Source organism: Symsagittifera roscoffensis, chromosome 2 (assembly GCF_963678635.1).
Source record: "Symsagittifera roscoffensis chromosome 2, txSymRosc1.1, whole genome shotgun sequence".
In the NCBI taxonomy this organism is placed as follows: domain Eukaryota; kingdom Metazoa; phylum Xenacoelomorpha; order Acoela; family Convolutidae; genus Symsagittifera; species Symsagittifera roscoffensis.
Genome location: NC_087063.1, coordinates 67,475,112 through 67,499,478, shown reverse-complemented (window position 1 = coordinate 67,499,478; position 24,367 = coordinate 67,475,112). Strand labels below are relative to the sequence as shown.

The 24,367-nt window shown below is 35.4% G+C and overlaps 2 protein-coding genes across 2 annotated transcripts in view; one reads left to right on the top strand and one right to left on the bottom strand.

The window, feature by feature from the left end:
• Positions 1–12,723, top strand: part of LOC134840249 (serologically defined colon cancer antigen 8 homolog) — a 143,294-nt gene extending 130,571 nt beyond the window's left edge. The window contains exons 9-18 of the mRNA XM_063855996.1: positions 105–243; positions 4,048–4,200; positions 8,663–8,797; positions 9,405–9,521; positions 10,417–10,545; positions 10,754–10,874; positions 11,009–11,126; positions 11,412–11,586; positions 11,933–12,163; positions 12,529–12,723. Coding sequence (XP_063712066.1) covers positions 105–243; positions 4,048–4,200; positions 8,663–8,797; positions 9,405–9,521; positions 10,417–10,545; positions 10,754–10,874; positions 11,009–11,126; positions 11,412–11,586; positions 11,933–12,163; positions 12,529–12,612 — 1,402 coding nt within the window. The 3' untranslated portion in view covers positions 12,613–12,723. The remainder of the gene's footprint in view (positions 1–104; positions 244–4,047; positions 4,201–8,662; positions 8,798–9,404; positions 9,522–10,416; positions 10,546–10,753; positions 10,875–11,008; positions 11,127–11,411; positions 11,587–11,932; positions 12,164–12,528) is intronic.
• A 3,876-nt stretch (positions 12,724–16,599) lies between these two features.
• On the bottom strand, positions 16,600–19,485 carry LOC134840316 (ras-like protein family member 10A). The gene is made up of 3 exons (XM_063856078.1): positions 18,615–19,485; positions 17,750–17,959; positions 16,600–17,207 (listed from the first exon to the last, which is right to left on the bottom strand). The coding sequence occupies exons 1-3, from the start codon at positions 18,731–18,733 to the stop codon at positions 16,655–16,657; spliced, it is 882 nt and encodes a 293-aa protein (XP_063712148.1). The 5' UTR covers positions 18,734–19,485; the 3' UTR covers positions 16,600–16,654.
• Positions 19,486–24,367: the final 4,882 nt, after the last annotated feature.

Below are 24,367 nucleotides of genomic sequence, written 5' to 3'. Positions count from 1 at the left end.
TCTTCTGCTTAATGAAGCTTGTGATTGCTCCCTATTTTTTTACGACACATGCTCCATCCTGGAGATTTTCTCCCTCAGAAGTAATTAGTCAATGTTTCAAATAGGGAGGTGGCGGCTCTGCGGGATAAGAACGACCATCTGAAGGGGCACTGTTCTGCACTTCAGCAGAGGGAGACAGACAGCTACAGTCAAGTGAAGCACTCTGTACAATTAGTAGAGCAGGCTCAGTTGGAGAGGACGCAGGTAACTGTTGTTAATAATGACCTTACGTATCCAATCAAGTAAGATTGAAAGTGAACGTCAAGAATGTCCCGAAATGTAGAATATAAATCTAATTCAGTCTCGTGGCATTGCATTTTTTGCTCGAAAAGATTATCTTGACTTTCTCTCTGCTCTATTTTCGGGCGGTAGAGTAGAGTACAACCTTTATCATCTTGATGAGATTTTGCTCCGGTATTTCTTGACAGTGTTCTAGATGGTTGTGTTGGGTTATAAACTGTTGGCAAAAATATATAAACAATCAAGATCTAGATCTGTTATTGAGTGGCAGCCCTTAATATAGCAAATTTTGTTATGGCACCCGTTGCTATTGTAGTGCGCGATTTGGGACCTTCTTTTATTTTTTGCCTTTGCAGTTTGTAAACTGTCATCGCCGAATATATGTACAATGAGCGGTCATGGTACACCAGCTCAATTTTGTAGAAAATGCCTTTTACTTTTTTCTTATGGTCTTCCATTTATCATAGTTTATGTCGTCAAATAGGTGGTGGCCTTATGAGGCGGATGGTTGCACTGTAGTATTACTCCAAGATAATTGATTTTGTTAGGAACTCAATTATGTTGCTCTCGTACTCACAGTAGTCAGATTTTTTGATGGGTCCGTCTCTGCGGAACTTCTTTAAATTAGTTTTTCCTGGGTGCTCATAGAGAGAGTTAGCTTGCAAGAGTGTTTTAGTTTTTGTAGGGTTTTATTTATGATTTTAATGTCTCTGCTGCCTATGGCGAGGGCGTCGGCGTAAAAATGGGTTCGGCTCTGCAGTTTGTGTGAATGCAGTCTAGATCAGCAATAAATAGCGAGAATAGTAGGGGTGAATGTTTATCTGATTTTATATTTTTTCTCGGAGGAAACCCTCTCTGTGTAGTTTGATCCTGTTCGTCATTATCATTTCGTAATATATTTCAAGAAATTTAGTGGAAGTTCCTAGATTAGAGTAGTTTTCGGTCTATTGGGTCAAATGCTTTTTAGTAATCGATGAAACATACATAGTAAAAACTGTTTTCTTTTAAGGTCGTCATAGCTCTTGATATAATAATGCTTGCTGCCGTGAAAGTAGATTTATTTTTCTTGAGTTATTGTTGAGTTTTTGGTAGGATCTGAAACGATTCTCTGACCATTCGGTAAGGCGTTGGTGTATTATATGGGAGAAGGTTTTTGACATTGTTTGGAGGATGTCTATTCCTCTGTAGTTGTTTGGATCGTATATAGTCCCTTTGTGTTTGTACAACGGAGTTATTTTTGCTGAGAGGCCATCTAATCCTGTGGCTTTTTCATTTTGATATCTTCGGAGGCTACTGGTCTTTCATAGTCAGTTATGTCGGCGTGCAGGTAGACGGAGTAGTCTCCGTTTTTGGTTGTAATATAATCGTGATCGGTGTATAATAGATCATTTAGGGTCCTTAATAGATCATTAATGGATCATGTATTTGTTCTGGACTTACGAGGTTTTCAAAATGTTTTTTCTACTCAAAGTTAATTACCTGACCAATATTTTTTTCCGTTTTTTTTGCTTCAAGTATTTTCCAGAGTTGACTCCGGTCAGTTTCTGCTGTAATTTTTAATACCATCTGTTTTGTATTGACGTTTTTTCATTTCACATATTCGCTTGAATTTTCAAATAAAAGTGCCATCATTTTAATAATCTGGTGAAATTCATTTCTCAGATAATGATTATTTTTTTTCCAATAAATGTCTCTTTTTTGTCGAGTTCGTGGTTTTCCTAGTTTGGATTTTATATAAATTTTTTATTATCGGCTTACTTTCTAAAGCATGGGTTTTAATATAAACAGTTTTACTATCCGAACAGATTTGGTATCAATTGAAAGACCGCCTACTCCCCTGTGAGCCTGCATAATCATCTAGAGTCTTTTACTTGACCCTTCTGTCTACAGCCTTCGAAAAATGTGGGGGAATATTTGACCCATTTTTTGATTTTGTTTCCGTTTTATCAAAAACTACCCCTCTTAAATCCGAGTTTTTGGTTTCAATGAATAAAACGGTTTTGAAAAGCGCCCCGCAAATGCGGACTCGGCCAATTTTTTGTACACATAAAGTTATGGCCCTCGGAACAGTCAATTTTTTGAACGTTTTTTTTTAAATCTTTTTTGAGTATACTCAAAAATTCCCTGCCATATCTGAGATTTTGGGTTCAATTGAAAAAACGGGTTAAGGGAAGCTCATTTGTTTATACGACTACGCACAAATTTTCCTGACACCAAAAGCTATGGCCGTCGGAATCTTTGATTTTTTGACCGTTTTTTTTTTAAAGTTTTTTCTCGAAAACTACCCATCCAAATCTGACATTTTGGGTTCAATCGAAATTACAGGTTGCATGAATACGTTGACATAAGCGGCTACGCCCCTTTTTTTACACAAAAAAGGCATGATTCTCGGAGATGCCAATTGATTTATTGACCATTTTTTGGACTTCTGATATCATAGGTTTAATTGAAACAACAGGTTGTTAAAAGCCTGCGTTTATAATTGGCTATACCCAGTTTGTGAAAGAAAAAATTGTGGCCTTGAACTAAGTCAAAGTTTTGAAACTTTTTGACTTTACGCGAAAACTACCGTGCCAATTCTCTCGTTGTGTTCAATCGAGACGTGGTTTTGAGAATCTTCTCGGCTTAAGCGGCCACAAATGCTTTTTGCAGAAAAAATTGATGGATTTGTGAAGTCTTTCGACCGTTTTTAGAACTTTTGACCAAATTTAGAAATTTATTGATTTTTCTAAGATTTACACAATCGAATGGGAGATGAAATGTTCAGCTGAAGGAACCAGTTGCAATAATGGTCCCTGCAGAAGTGGCGACACCTTAATTTTTTGCGAGAAATGTTATCTTTGGAAAATTGATTATCTCAAAATTTATACTCTGATCTGAAACGTTTGAGCAAAATCCAATTTTTGAAATCACATTTTTCTTGCCGCATCAGTATAGCAAATTCATTCAATATCAAGCACGTACCTCCAGCTTTAGCTGGGCCCCTAGATGTTTTTTATCGAGAAATCCGAAAATTTTGGCTCACCTAGTTTTTTCAACATTTATTTTTTACTTATATTTTTTATGGTTGTGTTGTATCGCAAGTAGTTGAAGCTCCGCTTCGCCGTCGGGAACTGCAAATTCTCATGTGATATTCAATCGAGTCGCCTCTTCTTAAATATTGGCGTCTTAAGCAAAATTTTAAGGGCCGTCAGCCAAAACTGGATCGTTTTTTCGAACGAGTTTTTTTTACTTTTTCAAGTTATTTTTGCAATTTAGTTTTCAGCAAAAAAATATGGCTTCCGTCTTATTTTCTTTTTACGATCTTGAACTGCATCGCAAATGTTTTTTGTGGTTTCGCCTCTGTGTAATAAGCAGGGGCGGATCTAGGATTTTCTCGAGGGGGGAGGGCGGATTTTCAAAAAAATTCGAAAAATTTGACGACCTTTTTTTTAGGTCGACCAAATTGATGTTTCGAGCTCTCTCAAAGCACTTTTTTGCCCCTATTTAGGCTAAAATTTCCGTTTTTGGGCACTTTTTAAAAAATTTTGACAAAAAAATCGCGTTTTTTTTTGGCCCGCGCTCCCCCTCAAAGTTAGTATATATTGGCGCCTAAGGCGCCTTTAGAAAAATTTTAGGGTCGGTCGGCCAAAAATGGATTTCTGAAAAAGTATCAAAGGGGGTACCCTTTGGGTCGGCAGGGGGTCGAATCCCTGAGGGGGGGCGTCCCCCCCCCCCTAAATCCGCCCCTGTTAATAAGTGTCGTGTAATTATGAATTTTGTCCACAGGCAGTGCTGGAGTGTCAGCAGATGAAGGAGGAGTTGAGCAGATGTGAGAGGAAACTGCAGGATGCCCACTTGGATGCCAGACAGAGGGCCAATGCGGAGAGGGAGAGTGTGCGGGCCGAAGTGAGACGGGAGATCGACACTCTCAACAACAAGGTCGGAACAGAAGAGTCACTGTTGAACAGTCTATATGAATCTTCGGTTTAATCGCCAGGCTTACTTTCCATCGTTTCAAGGCTAACATTCTTGAAGTTATCTGTTAAGAATCTTTTTTGCCTTTTTTTGTTTGTGCGTGTTAATTGCAACTTCGCCTCAGTTTAAAACGAAAAATGCACGAGGTATACGTATTCTTAAAGTTTTTGCTGACTCTACTGAATTGTTTTGCAACTATGTAATTTCAATTAACCATTAGGTTACCTAATATTTTGACAAAAAACGTAATCAAAATTGAAAAAAAAATTACCAATTTTGCCATATATTTAAAAATATGCTCGGAATACGCTCTCAGAAATTGGGGATGTCATTTCACTCCTTCCTTCAAAAAACTCATTGTTCTATGTTTATTCTTCTTACACAAGCGAGCTTGCAAGAATAAGGTTATCTTACGAGTCTACTTTTAAAATCCAAATCGCATAAAATAGCGCTCATTTTAGTTGCACTTTTTCTGCAGAAAATAGCGTATCTTTCCACTTTATGAGTGGATAGTGTTTCGTTCAGTAAGCACATTCGCCTCATAAGCGTTATTAGCAAAATTGTATAGGGCTGTCGGCTTGGATGCTCAAGGACTGTAGACCGGTTCCCGTAGATAGCAGAGCATTGTGTGGTACTACGAGGTCACCTTTTTCCCAACCTAGGCTACTCGCCCGTGTGCTGCATGCATGTTGGGCAAACTTTTTTTACCCGACGGCCTTCGAAACTTTAAGTGGGAGGGGTATTTTTGGCCTATTTTTTCACGTCTTTCATTTTCTCAATAATTCCCCGTTGAACTCAGAGATGAGGAGTTCAATCACCAAAACATAGTCTGGAGATATCCACTGCTTAGTTGCTGCGTCCTTGTTTTTAAAGAAAAACAGTTATGGCCTTCGAACATGTCCAAATTTTGATCGTATCTTGGAAAAAGCGTTTTCTTGCACACCCTGCAAAAATCCAAGATCAAATGTTCAATCCTAAGAACTGCTGTGAAGAATCCTCCTCGCATAAATAGCTGCGCCCTATGTTTTGTGGAAAAAGTTATAGCCATAGAAATTGTCTGATTTTAAAGTTTTGACCGATTTTCGAAAAGTGCCCTGCCAAATCTGAGATTTATTGTTCAATCGAAGGAACAGGTGCTCGCAATTTTTCTGCGTAGTCAATACGTCCTTATTTTAGCGAAGTCAGATTCAAAAAATAGTCCGCGTTTTGAATGTTGACCGTTTGCTGGAAACTTTTGTTTTCTGGAGAACTACGGTTCCAAATCTGAGATTAAGGGTTAAATCGAAAAGCAAATTGTAGGGGGGTATCTTTTGCATAAAAGGAGTTTCCCAGTTATGGTAAGCAATCAGGTATAGATATAAGAAATTTTTGGACCCATTTTTGAAGTATTTGGCCACGGAAAAAATCCCAATATTGAAATTTTGACCGTTTTTGAGCTTTCTTGAAAACTAACCTCTCAAATTTTGGATTACGGACTCAGTTGACAGATTTTTCACTGCATAGCGTCTACACCCTAATTTTTTTACTTAGGAAAGTAAAGTTAGACTTAGTAAAAGTCTGCTTTTTGAAATTTTCATTTTTGGATTCTTTTGATTTCTCGCGAGCTACGGTAACAAATCCAGCCAAATTTAACAGATTGGTACAGGAAAAAACTGTAAAGATAAACCCTGCTTCAATTATTTCTTCTTTTGTTTTCTACGGAAATCGCTATGAACTTAATGACCTAAAGACTCTCACAAAGACTTCAATCTCACAAAAACGGCTGTGGCAATTCTGAATTTCGGAAATCAATCGAATTCGGATGTTTTAATTATCTATCCTGTGAAAGCTTTTTCTTCTTAATCAGCTACACATTTTCTCGTTGTCCAATTTTTTAAAACTACATTTAACCTTTCGCATTTTAACGTTTGCTGGTAGGTCAGTAAATCGATGTATCAAAAACGTGCAGATCAGATGAGTACACCCAAATTTGTAATCACTTGTTTATGTAATCATATGACATTACGATAGAGATTTGTACAATATGACAAATTTTTGACACAAACCACAAATTACCAAAGAAAATAGAGAATTCTTGCCACAGATTGATAAATATAGTTCTAGCCCAAGGTAAATTGATTCTATAAATCTTTCATTCTACAATTGAATATATTGAATATTTATCACGTAAGTCGGTTTACTGATCTGGTGATTTGTTGACACTTCGATTAATTGAATGCACGCCGGTTCTTTTCGCAAACGATTAACTCAATGCACGCCGGTTTATTTTGTAAAATTCTCCATCGGATATCTTCAACTTTAGTGGGCCCTAGTTTTTTTCAAGCGACCGTGGCAAAGATGCGAGGACATGAGCCTCCTAATCTACATGTTCATGGTTCAGTTTCGGCGCATTGAATTAGTTCTATTTTCATTTGGTGGAACTTGCGCTGAATAACATTGGCAATATTATAACTGTAGCTGCTTCATTGGTAGCTTGAGATGGAAAGTTTTCAAGCGATCGTGGCTCACATGCCAGAACTTCAGACTCCTGTCAAGTAAGAGGGTTGATTTTGGCACATAGCATAAGTTTTTGGAAGCCTTTTTCACTTTGTTTTTGGCTTTTTAGAGCTACTTTTTGCGATTTTCTCGCTTTTTGCGAAGTGCTAAGGAAGTGTATTAGTTGATCAAGTCAAATTTGATTTTTTTTTGCGGTTTGAATTTTGATATTTTTTAGAAACTCAATCGCTGTATAAGAAAAGGAAGTTGAGCTCTCCAATTACGAAAGCGTATTTGACGCGAAGAGAAGTGAAAAAATTTGTTTCGAAAGTGGATTTTATTTTTATCATTAAGCAAGGGTATTGCAATTGGGTACAAAACTTTTTCCCGTAAATAACTTTCACAGATTATGCGAAATGGCAAATTTAGACTAAGTCTATTATAAATTCATGTTTCTTTGCGTCTCTGACGCGCTTTGTCTGGAGGTAGCGTATACGCCTGGGACGGCAAAGGTCTTGGGTTCGAATCTAACAGACCTGTTTTTTTTTCAAACGGTAAATATTCGGTTTCAAAAAAAATTGTCGGCGTATTATTTGTCTGCATGTTGTGTCGGCTTAGTTGCCACATCGTAGAATTGCATTTTTTTGCTGTACGCAAGTTACTTTATAGTTGCTTGTAGTGTTTTTTGGTTTTTTAATATTATTTGTAATTTTACTAACCTTGACTGCGTATATTTTCGCTTTAAAATTTTATTCTGACCAAATAGTTTCGGCTAAATTTTTATTGGTTTAGTGACCATTTTTTCATTAGTTAAAAGGAAAACATAATTTAATACTCCCCTCTGGATTGCACAAAATGCTAGAGTTGATAGATTTTCATGACAATATTCTTTTCTTTTTTATTCTGCTTGATTAGTTTCGGCCTAAATAAAATCAGCTTAATTGCCTCATATTGCGTCTTTTGACTAGCGGAAAAGTTTTGTGTGTGTGTGTGTTTTGAGGGCGAGGAGGACTTAATAACTTTTTATGATTCGTATTTTAATTTTTTTCCGGCTTCTTTAAAGGTTTTTCCGGCCTAATAGGTTTCGGCCTATATTATTTCGGCTTAGTGACCTCGTATTGTTTCAATTGAGGAGCAAATATAGTTGTATGTTTTGGAAGTGAGTGTGATTTAATATTTCATTTTGATAGATCTAGTTTTTTCGACAATTTTTGATTTTTTTCCGACTTAGCGGCTTTCTTGTTTTGTATCGCGACTATTGCGAAGCTCAGCTTCGCCTCTGTGTTAAGATTTCTCAGCAGAATAAAAAAATTGCCTATTTATTTATTTTTTTGAATCAGGCTAATCTATCAAAAAGTGGTAATTTAAATGTATCTTAAAATACCTTGAAAGAGCCTTCAGGCCATTTGTTTGGAAGCTCGAAAGTTAAGTTTTTTCAGCTAAAAAAATTGAAGTCAGTGACATCTGCCTATTCTTTGCAGTACTTTTTTATTGGATGTGTACATATAATATCGTGCATTTGAAGAAAAGTCAGTTTGACTTTTTCTTTCTTTTAGAGGGTATTTGTTCATTGAAGCATTTTAAAAGAGATTCAAGTTTGAATTAAGTCATATAGCTTATTTGCGTCTAGAGATTTGCATTTAAGTAGTTAGTCACGTACTGGATCATTTTTTCCCTGCAGAAGCGAATTTGATGCCCAATTTTTTTGTCTGTTTGTTTTGTTTTTGGTATTTGGCTCAAAGGAAGATATTAAAGAAATGTTATAAAAACCAAAGATTTGAATAACATAATTTTAGTCTGCAAGGGTATTTGGAGTCTAATGAGGTAAACATATCCTTCACTGAATTTTGATCAAGAGGTCGGTTTACCATAATCAAAAGCCTCTCATATGAGAAAGATGCGTTTCATCTTACATGGTGATATGAGAGTGAAGTAATATATTCTTTTCTAGATTGCGACGTTGATAGACGATGAGGCGTCGGTGAAGGTGGCGCTGGAGAAGGCGGAGAGGGAGAAAAATGAGATGAGGAAGCAACTTGAGAAGGCCAAAAGAGATGTAGAAGACAGCTATTTCAATGTCAACAAGGTAACAGCAGAGTATTTAATGTGCTCCAGATGTAATACTCCCTTTGTATGATTTGAGAAGCCCTTTTCTTTTTTTTCAAATTCAGAGGTTTTAGTATAATCTGAGATGTTTTTTTTTAAATCAACATGTGCTTTTATCAATATCACCGCCTATTTTAATATATTCTCAATTAAACAATAAATTTAAGCTCCGGCTCCTAAACCTTCACAAAGACATGATTTTCCTGTGATTTATAGACCAGAAGTATAAAATAGTTTTAATTTTTTATTTTGTTTCTTTTTATCAAAGCTTCACATATCAGCTTCATGCATCCACCGATGATTTGACAAGGAGTTATGTCATCTTGGCTGTTTACCTGATGTATAATTGATGTCACTTTGTTGGCAATGTCCTTTTCAGTCAACGAACTAATCTTTATATACTCGTTTTGCTTTTCAAGATGAATTCGCATAAGCTCATTTCAGCATGTAAAAACAGTTTCACGAAAGCTAGTTAACCTAAATATTGCTATTTTTGACCGATAAAGATGCTGAAGTTCACCGATATTGTTATAATTATATTTAATTTGGCATCATTATATTTAATTTGTGCTGTGTTTGTGTGTTAGGTTTCGGAGAGTGTGAAGTCCGAGATTGCAGCTGCAATAGTGGAGAGAGATGATGCCAAGCAGGAACTGGAGAACACGAAGCGGCAGTTTAGACAACAGTCAAGAGAAGCACAACAGGTGAGACCATCAAAAGTAATAAATCATGCGACATAAGGATTTCTTCTGTCTGGCATGTGGTATCTTTTTGGATTTTTCAAAGCAAATGTCTTTATGGATTACATCACAAAACTCAGGAGGTCGTTGCGATTAGCATATGTGCCGGGTAGCATACGTCGATTATGTTCGAAACTGCTGTTTGATAAAAACAGGTATTATGAAAATGTCTGGGTTTTGTTTTTTTAGGAAAGATTTTTGCTTTGCACGCCCCTAATTAAAGAAAAAATTATGGCCTTAGAAAATGTATGGCCTTAGAATTTTCCCCCTTTTCTCGGAAACGAACCTCCCAAATCTGGGGTTAGGATTCAGTCGAGGGAACAGGACATAGGGAACTTTCCTGCAGAAAAGGCTAAACCCCAGTTTTTACTTAAAAAGTTACGTCCTTTCGAAAAGGCCGTTTTTTGACATTTTGATCTTTTCTCTAAGAATACTCACCCAAATCTGGGTTAAATAAAAAAAAACAGGGTCTGGGGATCTTCACTTTTTGTAAGGAAACCGCTATCGACTTGAGAAAGTTCAAGTTGTGGCTTTTTAACCGTTTTTGTGGGAAAAATTCCTTCGTTTCGAAATCTGGGATTAAGGTTTCAATTGAAAAAATAGGCTGGGGGGATTTTCACTGTATAATCCTCTACTTTTGGCTTGGAAACTACGACAAACTTGGCAAATTCTAATTTTTGATCTGATGTTTATATTACTATCCATTCTGATGATTGTAGGATTTCTGATTAAGCGTGAAAAAATGCAAAAAAAAAATTAAAATACACCCGAAGACATAGTCCCTCCTCACTTTCAGTGGTCAGAACAATATTTTGATTTGGTTCGTTTGTGTTCCTTTAATGAGGTGTATCTCTTTCAGGAAATGAATCTTCTGCGAAGTGAGATCGATGAGCTGAGACGGAGATTGTCAGTTTGCGAGAAAAGTGAGAAAGATGGCAAAGAACAGTTGTTCACGCTGACCGAGTATGTGGGGAAACTCGAAAAGGAGGTAAGTTAGTTAAGCGATTGAAATGTTAATTTAACTAAGAGTGGAAAAAAAATAAAAATCAGCCATGATGTTGGTTGTTTGAATTAATTTTAGACTACTGAAAAAAAAACAGATAAACATGCATTTTTGTAACCACTTGAATGTAACCGCTTCGTTTAAGTTTACTTACTTACTATATTTCAATTTTTTTTTTGGTATTTTTTGATAGGCGTTCCAGTCTAAGCGGGCGAGAGAGCAATCGGACACCCACTTCCAGGGTCTCCTACAGAAGGCCAAAGACAGAGAAGAATCCATGCGACAGACCATGAGTCAACAGAAGAACAAGTTCGGTATGTGAGAGCCGAATATCCCATCACCGAACACTCATAAAACCACACAACTTAAATCCACTCCTTTCAAAAATGCTCGTGTTTGATTACTTGAGCTATTTAATTTTCACTGTTCCTGGTTATTTTATGTGTAGACTTAGTGGGCAAGGATATGGATGACCTCATGGCTTCTCAGAATGTGTTGATTGGGAAGTTAAAAACAGAGTGCAAACATCTGCTGGACCAGCTGCAGACACTCTCTTTCAAGTACCAGTGAGTAGTATCACTTAATGTACTATTGAACCGGGATGGTTAAATTGAATACATTTTCAAGGGAATGAAAAGCACCGAGATCAAAATTACCAAGACAAGCATCAATGAGTTCTATCACGTTACTAGTTGACATCATATCTAAATTACTCCTCTATGATATGTACCTAAAATGCTGTTCATCCCAACATATATCTGAAATGTTTTCCTGGCAGGTTTCGGTACTTAAAATACTATACATTCATGAGTTCAAGCATTTCAATTGGACGCCTGTCCACGTTTGTTCAGAAGTGACGTTGAGAATTTGGAGAGTGCGAATGTGGAGTTGGTGTCTAGTCTGAAGAAGAGACAGAAGCAGGTGAAGCACTTCGAGAGGGAGGCAGTCAAACATGGCAGAATGCACCATAGGATGAAGACACAGCTGAACAAAATGGCCACAGCGTCTTCTCACGCACAGAACGAGGTATGTTGTCGACGATAACCTACGTCTGCTATGTTTTTCAGTTATGCTACTAAAGTTCAGTTGTATTGCTTGGCATTCTATGATTTATTTAGGCGCCAAAATAAGAAAATTTAGGCGCCCGAAAAATGTAGATAGTATTAGGGTAGCCATTCTAGAAGCTTGCAAACTCCCCCGCCGTTTTGCATTTAGCAATTTAAGCTGCTTACCTTTGGAAAAATAACTCTGAATTAGGTTGAAATAAACTAAAGCGATCCTATTGGTATCTAAAAACGATCAAAATTGGTAGCCTTCTAAGTTTCAGTAATTCTAAATAACCTGTATTTCTAATTCAAGTTATCTGTTGCAGGTTGCACATTTGGCAGTGAAGCACAATAATCTTTTACGAGAACGAGATGTCATGGCCCAAGAGCTGACCTTCTTCAAGTCGGAAACCCTGGGGATGGTGAACCCGGAACTGCAGTCGCATCTGGCAGCTTTGAAGCAACATCATTACTCGCCCTCTCACGAACTGCTGATGGAATACCCCGAATTGTTTCAGACACAAAACCCAGTAGAGAGCAAACTCATTGGCAAATACGTGAGTGGATTATTGATCACATTGCGTGAAAATTTAAAATTTCTGTCGCCTAGTAACTTTACTTATGGGTAAGATAGCTCAGTCGGCGTAGCGATTGGGAAACAGAAATTGGCTCGTCGACTTAAAGCTTATTTTGATGATACATTTCTTTTAAGGCGTTGTTCTTTTTAGTTTGGAGTCATGTAGTAGTTCGATACTGTCAAAAATGATAACATTAAATTTAATCATTTAACTTTGGTTATGTTTAGAATAATATTTAGTTAGCGTTCTGGATGTTCTTATAATTTCGAAGATCATTCAAAATTTATTCAACTTAAGTAGAAGTTTTGATTCACTTTGACGATGTTTATTTTTCTCCATTTCAGACTGAAGAAATGTTGGCAGAAACAGAAAGGCAAATTGCGGAAAATGTGTTCACGACTCACAATGAAGAAAAATCTCAAACTTAGCTTAAATCCTAAATTTTATTTACATCAAGCTGGAAGCTATTGTATAGTGTAAATTTGTACAGTATTTCACATGTGTCTTGTATATTTGAATTAAGTAACCTCCTTCGATTTGTTAGTTTTGTTCTCGAATACGCTGTGGAGAAAATTTTGATCAGCGTAGTGAAGATACATGATTAGGTCGTTATGATTTTTTACCAGGAAAAAAACTTTAAATTTGATCACTCCAAATTTGATCTTTGGCATTTTGGTTTTTAAATTCAGTTCATGTTTTTTTGTTAAAAGGAAGGAATACTCCACTATTGAACATTCTCTGAGCTACTGAAATTTGTATAGTTCAAAATTGTAAGTTGACTTCTAAAGTGGATTTTATTTTTCTGAAATCCCCGAGAAATTAATGATATATTTTCTAATTAGGCTAGTGAAACAACTATATATCATAAAATATTCTTGAATTTTGAAGAGCTTCAACGTGATATAAGTTTTTCTGATTTTCCTTGGTTTAAAAAAATAATTGGTTCTGATTTTTTTCATTATTTCGGTTGTTGTGGATTTAATAATGTCATTCGGGAAATATTTGTTTTCAATCCTTTTGGGAATTTGGTAAGCTATATATTTGAGATGAGCTGTTTTTAAATTCAGGGAACGTTTAATGTAGTTTTTTCAGGAAAGTTCATAAAGATTACACTCAGATATGGGTTTTTTCTGGTTTAAAATATTATATTTTGCCCTTGCGATTATCAAAGGTATTGCTATCGGGTACTAGACTTTTTTTTTACCGTACACAACTTTGTTGACAGATTGCAGTATGCATGCAGTACGCGAAAAGCATGCAGTATGTGTGTCTATTTGCGCTCATTGGTCTATTACTTCCACTGTGCATCCTTTCGTTATAACTGTTTTTCCAATTTCAAAATTTTTTTAAATGATGTTTCTTTGGGTTTTTTTAAGTTTCGCTTTCGCTTTATTTTTGTCGGCTTAGTTTCCGTTTTGTTTTGACTATCCAACTAGGTCGCTCATTTGAATATTAATTTTTCTGCACTATAGTTGCTTATAGTGTTCTGACTTACCCCTGCAATTTGTTTTTAATTTTTTTAACCTTGACATCGTACATATTTCTTTAATAGTTTTTTTTTCACTAAAAAATTTTATTTTGCCCAAATGTTTTCGGCTTTATTTGCATCGGCTTCGTGATCGCATTTCGAGTTGTGTCGATAGAAGCATTTTTTTCTGCCCACAGCTTAATGGATTGCACTAAATGCTAAGCATCTTAATAGAATTTAGTTCAAGTTTTTCATGACAACAATTTTTTTTTCAGCTTGATAGATTTCGGCTTATATTATATCGGCTTATCAGTCCCATATTGCGTCTTTTCACCAGCGAAAAAAGTGTGTAGGGTTAAGGTTTATTATATCTGCCTAGTTGTCTCATATTGTTTCATTTATGTGTTTTTGAGGATGAGGGGGACTTGTTAACTTTGCATAAAACTTAAGTGTTGTTGATTTTTTACAGGGTTTATGCCAAAGTATTTTCGGCTTCGTTACCGCTTGATAAATTATCTTCCGGTCCTAATATCACATAATAATAGTTTTTGCTTGAAAACTAGCCTTATAATTATAGATCTGGTTTTTTCGACATATCCGATTTTTTTTCTTGTTCTGTATTGCAATTGGTGCGAAGCTCAGCCTCTGGGTTTAAACTTTCATTCAAATTCATTTGCTAAGATTAAAGAAAAAAACGCTCTTAAATTTGTAATTAGGAATGGTACAAAAACTGCGAATGTTGATTTTTACAGTTGATTGCCAAGACATCTTTTATAGCGTTTTGTCTTGCGAAGTGCATCTTCGCACTAAATTAGACGTCGCAAATTTTGTGACATGGATTTTTACAAGGCTATTTTTTTCTGCTTGCTTACGAAATGTGCGTTGTCTCTGTGCTGATTGCTGAGGCAAGATCGTGAGTGTTCGTATATATTGCAGTTCGGTTGTTCGCTTAATGGTGGCTTAGGTTTTTTTAATGAGGCTGCTTAAATTCTGGCTATGCTGCCTACTTAAGACCTTGTGATCAAAGCGAATCTTGGAGAATTCTAACACCACCAAAACGCCTTATAATATGATATATAACTCGACCCCATTGGACGTTTCCTTTTGGTGCTGTTTATTTTTTGTCAAACATTTCAGAAAACTCCCAAGTTCAATTTTTTTCTGAAAATTTATCTGATCATAGTCTACTTAATGCAAATGACTTTTATGAAACTGAATTCTTATATCAGAAAATCAAATTTTTCTGTATGATCCTAAGAGCTGAAAAAGTTTCACTGGAATAAAACAAGACTGCTAGTCTTAGGGAGTAGTCCTGACAGTCCGATGATGCTTCAAAATCCAAAGAAACAGTCATGTTTATAAGAGATTTCAGGTTTTCCTTAAGAGATTTCAGAAGGTTTGGTCTAACTGAGGCCTTTCAGGAGCAGTACTCACATCGGTTGATTTGAATAAATCAATTTTTGTTTATTTTTGATCGTGCAAGCCAAGTGCGTTTTCTACCCTGTGAACAGTTTTCATAATTTAACTAATATTTGTGTTATATCTTTTGAAGTTTCTTAAAACTATACCGCCCAATCTCTTGTTGGTTAACTTATACAGCCTATTTAAAGTTGAATTGTTACGATGCTTATGTTAGCTAGCGGAGGTTAATGCAAAACTCATTAACTTTTTTTTAAATTTTTTTTTGCGTGAGCTCATTTTTTAGTTCGAACCGCCTCCTATTGTAGCAAAAATCTAATTATGACACAAAATGTATCTTCTTTGAATGATGTCAAGTAATTACTTCAGCAACATTATCTATTGCTGAGCAATCATGAATCAGCAATCTTGGGCTATAACTCATGTGTATAAGGGTATTATTGGAGAACTATTTAACCAACAAAACAATTCAGTTGAAGTTTTCTTCTACCATAAACGAAAGCCGTTGTTTGAGAGCCATGCAAAACGAAACTACTGGTAATGATTTCAACAAATGAAGGTGAAGAGTTTTTTTGGAGTGTTTTTTTTCACGTCTGATGGGGTTGATTATTTTTCATTTTCAATCTTTTTTTTTCGAAGTTTGAGCTGCAATGCATTGTTTTGAGAAACTTTCTTGCTATCGCGTTTAATGATATTTTGAAATGATTTCGCTTTTAAAACTATTTTGCGGCAACAATGAGTCATTGTGAATGGTATACAAATTTCGGTCAGTGAAAATACTTTTTCAATCTGTCATGGATTAAAACCATTTTTTGAATTAGAACTAGGGAACGCTTTTTGAGGCTTCCCGTGCTCTGTACTTGTTGCCTGAGGATAAGGCAACATTACACTTCCCAGAAAGCTTACCAAAAAGTGCATGTATTTATCACTTACGTAAAGAACGTGATAAATCGGCCGCACAATTTTGATCCAGCATCCAGCAGTTTATTTGCTTGCACTGGTTGAACAAATGTTTTTATCTATGGTATAATTATTTATGAGTTAATTGAGAGAATATTTTTAAAAATGAGAAAAGTAACGGTATCCAGATTCACAAGGCTAAATTTGCTGATTATTGCTTCTCGTCAGAAAAATTTAGCGAATCGATTGAGTAACAGTTTCATCACAGATGATTGCCGAATAATTTCCCAGAAAAATACTCTCATGTGTGTATGCAGAGGCGGATCTAAGATTTTCTTTTCAAGTTTTAAATCGAACAAATCGATTCTCCAAGCTCTGTCAAAACACTAAAAAGACCTCATTAAGACCGCTGACGAATTTTAAAAAAAAAATAACAACAATTCGTGTTTTTGCGGCTAGCGCCTCCAACTCAAATTTATTACCTATCATGGGCGCCAAAGGGGCATTTAGAAAACAGACTGCGTCGATTAAAAATGGACGTCGTCAAATTCTACCAAAGGGTCGAATCCCTGAGGAAGACTTCAGTTTTTTTAAACTCAATTTACGATATGGTTTCATTTCAGGGGCATTATTTTATACACCTCAACAAGAAAGTTTTTTTTGTAGTAGATCTAAAGCCATCTTCACAGATTAGATGAAAGCTTCCGCCTCATTTCTGTGGCCGAGCTGACACTGGTCTTCAGATGTCGGGTTTCTGGGCTGTAACTCAGCATGTGTTGCGCATATTTCCTTGTCACTATTGGTTCGCTATACTTTTTCATTCGTTTTTCTTTCGTATCTGCTTGTTCATTACAGTTCGTAGTCGAGTCCTGGCTATACTTGGAGTTTCGTGCCGACGATGTTCTAAATATGCCTCTTTGGAGCCGCACTCTTACTTCTGACAAAGTCCTTGGGACGTTGCTAGCATTGGTCAGCACAACAGCTTGTGTGACTGCTTTTTCAAATAGCGCAGTAATTTTCCAATTACATCTAGCTGAGGTAAGAATTTGATCATGTTTTGTAAATTTGTTTCCATATGATTTAATTGATCGCAACACCCCGTCGTGTGAGTGGAACTTCGGGACTACTTTGTCAGAGCTCGTCCTCGAGCTTGGTGGGAGGAGATCGGCTTTGTTGCCGACTATGAAGATGAAGAGCTCAAAACTGTTAGTCCTTGCAATTTCGAGAAGCACCGATCTAAAACAAAGCTTGACTAGCAGTAAATATTTTTATAGCAAATTGCATCGAATAGCATACAAAAGCAAACAAATAGCAAAGACACGCCGTAATTGACAAGAAGGGAACGCCTGCTCCGTTCCGCGTGCAGACCACACAAAAAGTCAAGATTTTCTGCTAGTCGAGCAGTCGACGTTGAGAGCATTAATAAGTTTCCAGATCGAAAGGCGCCAAGTTACAAAAGGAACAAAAGCAAGTAAGTCCGGGTGCTCAAAAAGATTTTCATGTTATCGGTTATCAAAAGTCGCCCGCAGTGTCTAAATAGTATTTGATGATGTTTTTGAGAGATAGCGAAACTGTAAATCAAATTAGTTCTCCGAATTCTTAGGCAAGATAAATATCATTTAAAAAAATTGTTTTACTGTTGTTAATTTCGAAATTTGAAAACTTGCAAAACTTTAATATTAAGCCGATATCCTTTCACTTCAAATTGTTTCTATCGCACGCAAAATTGCAGCATTAATCTATTTATCAATCAATAATCAATCGATAATCTAACTTACCGAAAAAACTGAATATATAGAAATGTGACTGGTTTGGATGCATCGTAGACGAGCATGAAGGACTTTGTGTTCACGTGTGTCCTGGCGATGACCCTGGAGGCCCACTTGTACAGGTCAGAAGCACTCAAGTCATCCTGGGCTGAGTTGGGCTCGAATACTCGCAGTTCGTACAGTTGGCATTTGAACAGCACGTTGGAGACGTACCATGTTCTTAACATCAATTAAACTTTCTCTGGTAGAATTTTAAACATATTCCAGAGCATTAAACACACTTTTTTTGAAAAAAATATCGATAATAACCCTGGAAATTGATTTAAAATCTTACCCAGACAAAAAGCCGATAATCTGACAAAAAAAAATTTTTTGATATAAAGTCGATAATACCTTTGAAAAAAAGCCACCAAGAATAAAAGTTTTGATTATAAAGCAAAATAAGAGTGCTTGCATCAGGGACAAATCATGACTGCTACGAATGTTTCGACTGTCCTTTAAGGTCGATAGAATAGTTTTGATTTTGAAAAATGATAAAAATTTTCAAAAAATATGGGGAAAAATGATATTTTATCATACTTTTTGGTTATCCTCCAAGACGCTATGCAAGAAGTACATAATGTTCCAGTCTGTTTGCAAAAAAATTTTATAGAAAAGCGTGAAAAATAATCATGAAGTGTTTGTGGGTGGGCACTTTCCCTCTGCTAAAAAGATTGGTAGACTGATTTGAAAAAAAAACTGAAAACTTTTGTGATAAATTTTTTCTACATGATAAATTTTACAAGATAAACTTTGCATGATAAGTCTAGTGAAGTTTTGAATATTGTGAGCTTTGCTGTGATAGAAGAAGTTTTGTTCATGTTTGAAAACTTACCGCAACGCGTTTCTCTCAATTGGGCGATTGAAGCTGGGCTCATCAAATGCTCTGATAATACTTGACTTTCCACAGCGGGGTGCTCCAACTATCGCTATGTCCAAGACCGGAGGCGCCATCCAGTCAATAAAAGACAAGTAAAAAGCATTAGCTGCGAGATTCGCCTCTTTTTGCAGGAATTGTTCAATCCATTAAAAAGAGTGAACGGACGTGTAGGCAATAACAACGCAGATAAATAATAAAAGTTTGTTTAAAAAAATCAGTAAATGTCAAAACAAAGGTAGGCGAAGGCCGTGCTTTTTGAAGTTAAGCAATCTAACCATTTAGTTTTGCGTCAATGGTAAGTTTGTGCGGCAATTAAACACCTAATTTTCCATTCCAATATTTTTCCTCAAGGAAGCTAGCTCAATCAAAAAGATTCAAATGCGGAATTAAAGACTAAAATGCAGACTAAAAATTGGGGCAATTATCCGAAGTTATTACTCCCAGTATTAGCAGAATTAACTAAGTCTATCCTTAGAGGAAACTGATTGTTCTCGGATTATTTTTGATTTTATTGTTTGAATATTTCCTTCAAAGGAGCTCAACATTTTTCTTTATAAAAACGTAGATCTATATTACCATTAGTCTGCTTTTACCTTGCCTATTATTCCAACGTGATTAAATATAAAAATCGGCCTAATGGGATTTGCCTTGATATATTTTAAAAAAAGATTTACTAGGAATTACGGTTAAAAGCGTCTTCAAAGTGAAAAGGTAACAGAATACAGTACTTAGGGTATTTTAGTGCTCACTATCTGTTGGTGGATTCATTTCTTGGTGGAATAATTACCGAAAACTGGTTTGACTTGTTTCCGTTTAAAGGTCAAGATAGTTGAGTATTTATGAATTCAACAATTATCGAGCTCTTGTCTCTTTGCTTCTCTCTCCTCAAGCACAGGATACAAAACAAACCTAAAACAGGGAAATAAGAATGTCAGTTTTTTCCAAGTGTTAATTAGTGAAAACGAAAGTGTTTGTAAGGAGCTCGTTTGAGTTGGATGGAAATGGAAGATAACCAGCTAAAATGTTTCCAATGAGCATGTTAAAAGAATGATTGGAAAGCTGAAATTAATCCTCTAGTTCTAAGTTATGGTTCTCAAACACCTAACTTTTTTCAAGACCAGAATTTTTCCAGGATAAAATTAAATTTTGATGGACACAAGATGAACTTAGCTAGTAATTTTTTAAGCTCCACTAAACAGAGCATAAAGAGGGAAAAGGAAGTCCTCGCTAATCTTATTCCAATTTATCACAAACGCTTTGTTAGAAGGTACCAGACAGATAACAATCAAAATTGCAGTGTTACGTCCGCGCTATAATGATAATGGTAATTGAATTGGCATGAATCAGTCAGTACAAGAAGAAAGAATTTACAAAAATTTAGGCAAAATGTTGGAAGCCGATGCAACTTTGAGAGGTCTCCGAAAACGAAACCTGTCAAGTGGAACCTCTATGGGCAAACAGTTTATCATTGTTTATCTTTATTATCATCTATCAGCAAGACAAAGTTAATTATTTCTAACCCAACTAGATATCTTCTTTCCTTATGGATGGTTGTTTTTGTATGTCGACTTCGTAGTCTTTTTCTTAATTACAATCCAAAATTGTGTCATTTGACTCTCCTTTAATTATAAAGCTATTGGATTCCTCAGAAAGAAAATTTCTCCATTTTAACGACATAACCAACAATTTAAGAATTTTTTTTGTATTTAATTTTCTTATGAAGCATAAGTGAGTGCTGATCTCTCAAGTTTTTATTTAAGAAAATAAATGAACATGAGTATCAATGGTGCTGTGCTGTTTTTAGCCAAAACGGCTTAGTTTTCAATCAGAAACTTTCCAGCAGTCAGGAGCTCTCTATTTGTGCGCGCGTTCTTTAGGATGACAGATTAAGTTTCAAAAATAAGTGATCTATCAGTAAACTGCTTCGAAAACAAGCACTCATTACGAGGCCAAACTATGCGCTGGATAGGCGCAAAATTCAATGTCTGTATACTCCTGGATTCCAGAGACAAGTCTTTAATATGTTTCAATTTCTGAAAGAAAAACTCTCACTGGGATTAATTTTTGCATTGAATTTTAAACAATACAAGTGCGCTTTAAAGGTAAAAGATGACCACTTTTAAGAGATTGAATTCTTTTGAGGTAAGTATATCGTTAAAAAGAGTAGGTGGTTTCTGTCCATCTAGCATACAAAGTTACGACCAAATAGTTGTCAATTATAAAAAAAATAATAATAAAAAAAATCAAATTGTTCCTGATTCCCAAAATGGCGCTAAAAACTCCAAAGGCTAATTATACTTGAGGAATACTAATTTTTACAAACTATTGTAAATTTCACTGCATAAATAAGCTTTGCTCGCTCGATTTTCTCGCTTGAAATTAGACAAAAAAAATTAAATCCTTTTTATCTCAACAGTGAGAAAATTATCAAAAATTTTTCAAAGTCCTTCAAATCTTGACTGAAAAGGCTTCAGTATGGTATATCACTCAACCCAGTCCAATGATTGATTTCAGCCAATCGGCAACACTTATTAAATTTATCTTTTATTAGAGTTCTTTTGTGAACAATATTTGCAAACTTTTTAAAACTAAATTAAAAACCAGCCTTTATATTTGTATTACGGCCAATTATTAGATGCCATTTGTTTTCATTTCTGAGAGAAGGTGAGTTTGAAACAGAGAATTATTTCAAACTCATCTGCCATTTTGACCAATCCATAAAACAGTTTTTCTGACAAATCTACAAAAATTGTGACTTTGCTTCCTAATGAAGCCTTAATAACTCCAACCTTTTTTGGCAATTTGGTTGAGTGATTACACAAGCAAAGCTTGTGTTATAGTATGAAATGTTTTTTTTTTCAATCTAAGTCGCAAATATTGTTGCGACTCAATTATTGTTGCGATAAAATGTGTTCATTTTGAAAGTGTTCATTTTGACCAATAACCAACTATTAAGTACAGCCAATGCTAAGTATTGTAACACAGACTATTATTATGTCCACTTTCGTAACAAAAGTAACGGAAAAATTGAGCTCGGGTGTTTTTTTCAGACAAATTTCGACCTTTAACTAGCCATTTTAGACGGAAATTTTTTTATATCATTCAAAATGTATTGTTGTTCTGAGCTTAAATTTGGAAAGATATTTCACCTGTGACCATTTTTTTGTTAAGTTATAGGGGTCTGAAAACTACCGTTTTGGCCAATTTGGGACAATTAACGCGTGATATATTTCGCGCTATTAACCCGTAAGCGAAGATTTTATCCGTCATAGAAATCGCTCCAAATTGGTTGAAGGAAGCTTATTTGCAATAATTAATTGTTACTAGGAGCGGCAAAATTTATCACTTTGAACTTAATATGGCGTGTGGATGGATGTTTTTCACAAAAAAACTCAAATTAAAAAAAACTCATTTTATTTTTATTACATTTAGATTTTTCATGTTATTGATGCTATATAGACTGCTCTATTGAGGCATATAAGTTGATGAATTTCTTTTTTTTTTCAAATTGACTGGGATTAATGCATCATGATTGGCTTGCGTCACTTAAGAGTTTTTGTAGACTCAAACTTTTGATCATTCAGTTTTTCCCAGTAGCGTTATTGGTCAAACTTTTGCTTGTGTATGCGAATTCCAACTTCGCCTGTGTGTAAAACCTTGGGATCCTCATGTATTGGTTTCAATTACCGGCGAGATTTTGTTTTTTACCTAAAAAATCTGAAATTCAAATTTTTACTTGATGAAAAACATTTTGTTCGACTAAAGTTTGTCTGCGTTTTTTCCGCCTTTTTTCCAAATTTTCCAATTTCTGAGTTTAAGAATTTTGATTAAGTATGATTTCTTTTTTTATTTCTTAAATAGATTCGATTTATGCAAGAAACAATGAATTCGTCGATTGAAGGGCAAATTTTGCATGTTTCAAAACCGGTAAGGTACAAAAAATTTATAGCTCACATTTTTTGCAACCAATTTGCTTTTTATTCGTTGGGCGTCTTCTCCGGTGTTTTGGCTTAATTGCTTGTCAGTTGCTTGCTGACTTTGAATGCTTTTTCAACATTGGTGATTGTGTTGTTGACATATTTTCCTCAAATTGAACAATAATCCAACAAATGATTTTAAAAATGAATTGTTATTCTCGGGAATTGTTACACATTTTTTCTTATATATGGTTGCCGTCTCTCGTTTTCTATTCACCAGCTTACAGAAGTATGTTTTTGTTATTTTGCAAGTGTTCAAACGGAGCTTTGCATTACTTGCGGTTTAACGCAAAAATAAAAAACACAAGAAGTCGGAACAGTAATGAAAAAAAAATTGAAACAACTAGACCTACCAAAATTATTTTTCGTATATCTTGATAGAAGTCCATTGTAGGCAAAAAAGCTTGAAGTTTGAAATTGAAAAATAAATCAGCAACGGAACAAAGCCGACAATCTTTGAGCAGACACAAAATGAGCAAAAAAAAAAGATTTTATAGTTTTTTTTATTTTCAAGTCTCTCTAGATACTACATTGAACAACACTTGCACTTGCAACTTCATGAAAGTTGATTACAGAAATAACAAAACCCGTGCTGCGGCAACTAAGCAGACAAACAAAAATCCGACAGTTCAACAATTACCCGAAAAAATTGAATTGCACACCTACTGAACAAAAGTACGGGCATGACTTGAACCTCTGGTCTTAGGGTGCAAAGTCAACGGCTTTACCTCTTAGCCAAGTGAGAATGAATGTGGAACTTGTTAGACAGCAAGTAAGAAAAACTATTAAGTTTTGTAGGAAAAGTTGTTTACGTGGGAAAATGTCTAGTTACCGATTACCAGACAATTTCTCTCGCAAGTGTAATAAAGCAAAAAAATACCACTTCAGAAGCCGAAATCATTATTTGTGGGAGGCAAAAAAAAAACATTATAACATTGTTGAATTTTTTCCAAGCAATTTCAAGGGCGCAAATAAAAAGCTCTCAAAAATGCTCCCAGCTTAACGCAAGAAAGTGGAGAATAGATTCCGTTAAACAAACTATTTGTGTTTTTTGTTACTGTTGTTTAAAACTGTGAGCTTTCATTGTCCAAATCAATTTCTATAGAATTCTGTTATTCAAAAATGGTCGAAAGTTTGGGGTAAAGAAACACTCAGTTTCTTTTTTAGTTTGTAAATGTCACTTTTGATGTTGGGATACCGTGAGCTACTTTTGTACTCGTATCTGATGGCTCCAGCCAATAATAATGCAGAGAAACGTTGCGGTTTTTGCGCTAGTTTTTTGACCTAGAACTATTGACCTTGTACAACTACCTTGTACAACTTTTGTCAAAAGTCTGTGACAGTACTTATTTGACTTTTTGAACAGTTATTAAACCCTAATTGTGTTAAATTATCGCTATTTTTTTCTCGTTATAGAGCAAAATTCATCGGTTAATTTTTTTCAGGAGCCGCTTAATAAATCAATTATTTACAGTCGTTCGTTACCCTTGTAAACATTTACATATATCTGTCTGAAAGAAATAACGTCTCAAAGGCGACCACTTGTCAAAGCTTGAGCACTAAGAAAAAGAGTACTCGAGTACTTCGAGACTAATGAACAAAATTTTAGACGCATCTTTAAACCCTTTTTGATTTTCATTTGTTATAGTTACACTTAAGTTTTTATTGAATTCGGCAATTTATGCAAAAAAAGTCCAATTCACTTCGACGTGTTGTCAAGTGTCTGGTTTA